Source organism: Habropoda laboriosa, unplaced genomic scaffold (assembly GCF_001263275.1).
Source record: "Habropoda laboriosa isolate 0110345459 unplaced genomic scaffold, ASM126327v1 scaffold28, whole genome shotgun sequence".
Classification (NCBI taxonomy): domain Eukaryota; kingdom Metazoa; phylum Arthropoda; class Insecta; order Hymenoptera; family Apidae; genus Habropoda; species Habropoda laboriosa.
The window spans coordinates 636,792-638,162 of NW_017100174.1; the positions used below are offsets into that span (position 1 = coordinate 636,792).

The 1,371-nt window shown below is 28.3% G+C and overlaps 1 protein-coding gene across 1 annotated transcript in view; it reads left to right on the plus strand.

Annotated features, from left to right (window-relative positions):
* LOC108578696 (N-acetylglucosamine-6-sulfatase-like) overlaps positions 1-1,371 on the plus strand; it is a 2,592-nt gene that overhangs the window by 580 nt on the left and 641 nt on the right. The window contains exons 4-9 of the mRNA XM_017942073.1: positions 8-82; positions 156-329; positions 396-597; positions 685-977; positions 1,060-1,176; positions 1,254-1,365. Of these exons, the coding sequence (XP_017797562.1) occupies positions 8-82; positions 156-329; positions 396-597; positions 685-977; positions 1,060-1,176; positions 1,254-1,365 (973 nt within the window). The remainder of the gene's footprint in view (positions 1-7; positions 83-155; positions 330-395; positions 598-684; positions 978-1,059; positions 1,177-1,253; positions 1,366-1,371) is intronic.

Consider the following 1,371-nt stretch of genomic DNA (forward strand, 5'->3'; position numbering starts at 1 on the left):
ATACTATAATTACTCTTTGTCCATTAATGGAACAAAAAAAAAATTTGGCAGTGACTCAACTGATTATCTTACTGATGTAATTGTGAGTGAGTGTAAGACAATAATGTTAATAATTATTTTTTTGTTGTAATATATTCAAAATAACTTTCTTTCAGAGTACATTGGCAGTAGAATTTATTAGAACACGTAATTCAAATGATCAACCATTTCTTATGGTTTTAGCACCACCTGCACCTCATGCACCTTTTACACCAGCAAAGAGACATATTAACACATATAAAGGTGTAAAAGCTAAGAGAACACCTAATTTTAATACACAAACACAAATGGTATGATATTCCTTGCACAAATATTGATACTGCTATATTATATTACTGAATTAGATTACATGATAGGATAAACATTGGTTAGTACAAAGAGGACCATCTCCCCTTCCTAATAATTTATTGCCTAAATTAGATGAAATATATAGTCAAAGATGGGAAACATTGTTAGCAGTTGATGAACTTGTAAAAAGTGTGCATGAATCTTTAAAACAACAAAATCTTTTAAACAATACTTATATTATATTTACATCTGATAATGGATATCATATTGGTAATATATCTTATGTATAAATAAATGTCTATATAAATTACACAGGAATTAAAAATGCATATATGGGTTAAATATTGTAATTTATAGGTCAGTTCAGTATGCCTATTGATAAACGTCAACCATATGAAACAGATATTAGAGTTCCATTGTTAATACGTGGTCCTGGAATTTCACTATCAAAAATTTCTGCACCTGTTAGCAGTGTTGATCTATTTGCTACAATTTTAGAAATAGCTGGTATTCAACATCCATCAGATGGCACATCTTTCTTACAACAGACATTATCAGAGGATAGAACTCTTTTAATAGAATACAGGGGAGAAATATCTAAAGGTATTCCATCATCAGGTTGTCCAAGTGATAATGATCCAAACCTTACAGTAAGTTTTGTATATGTGGGAACAAATATATATAAAATATTTAGTGCTAATATTATTTTTCTAAAATTCACAATTTTCTCAGTTATGTACAAAAGATATGGCATGTAAATGTGAAGATGCTGGAAATAATACTTTCAGTTGCATACGACGTGTATCTCCAGCCTATAATAATATTTTTTGTATTTTTGAAGACAATAAGGTATTATTAATCATAATTTAAGAAATACGATATATTATAACAATTGTCTTTATTGATATTTGGCATTTTCTAAATAGCACTATGTTGAGGCATATAATATAACTACAGATAAATACCAAATGAAAAATATTGGATACACCATGAAACATCATCATAGATATAGGTTCAGAAAGAGTCTTAAAAAAATGAGTACTT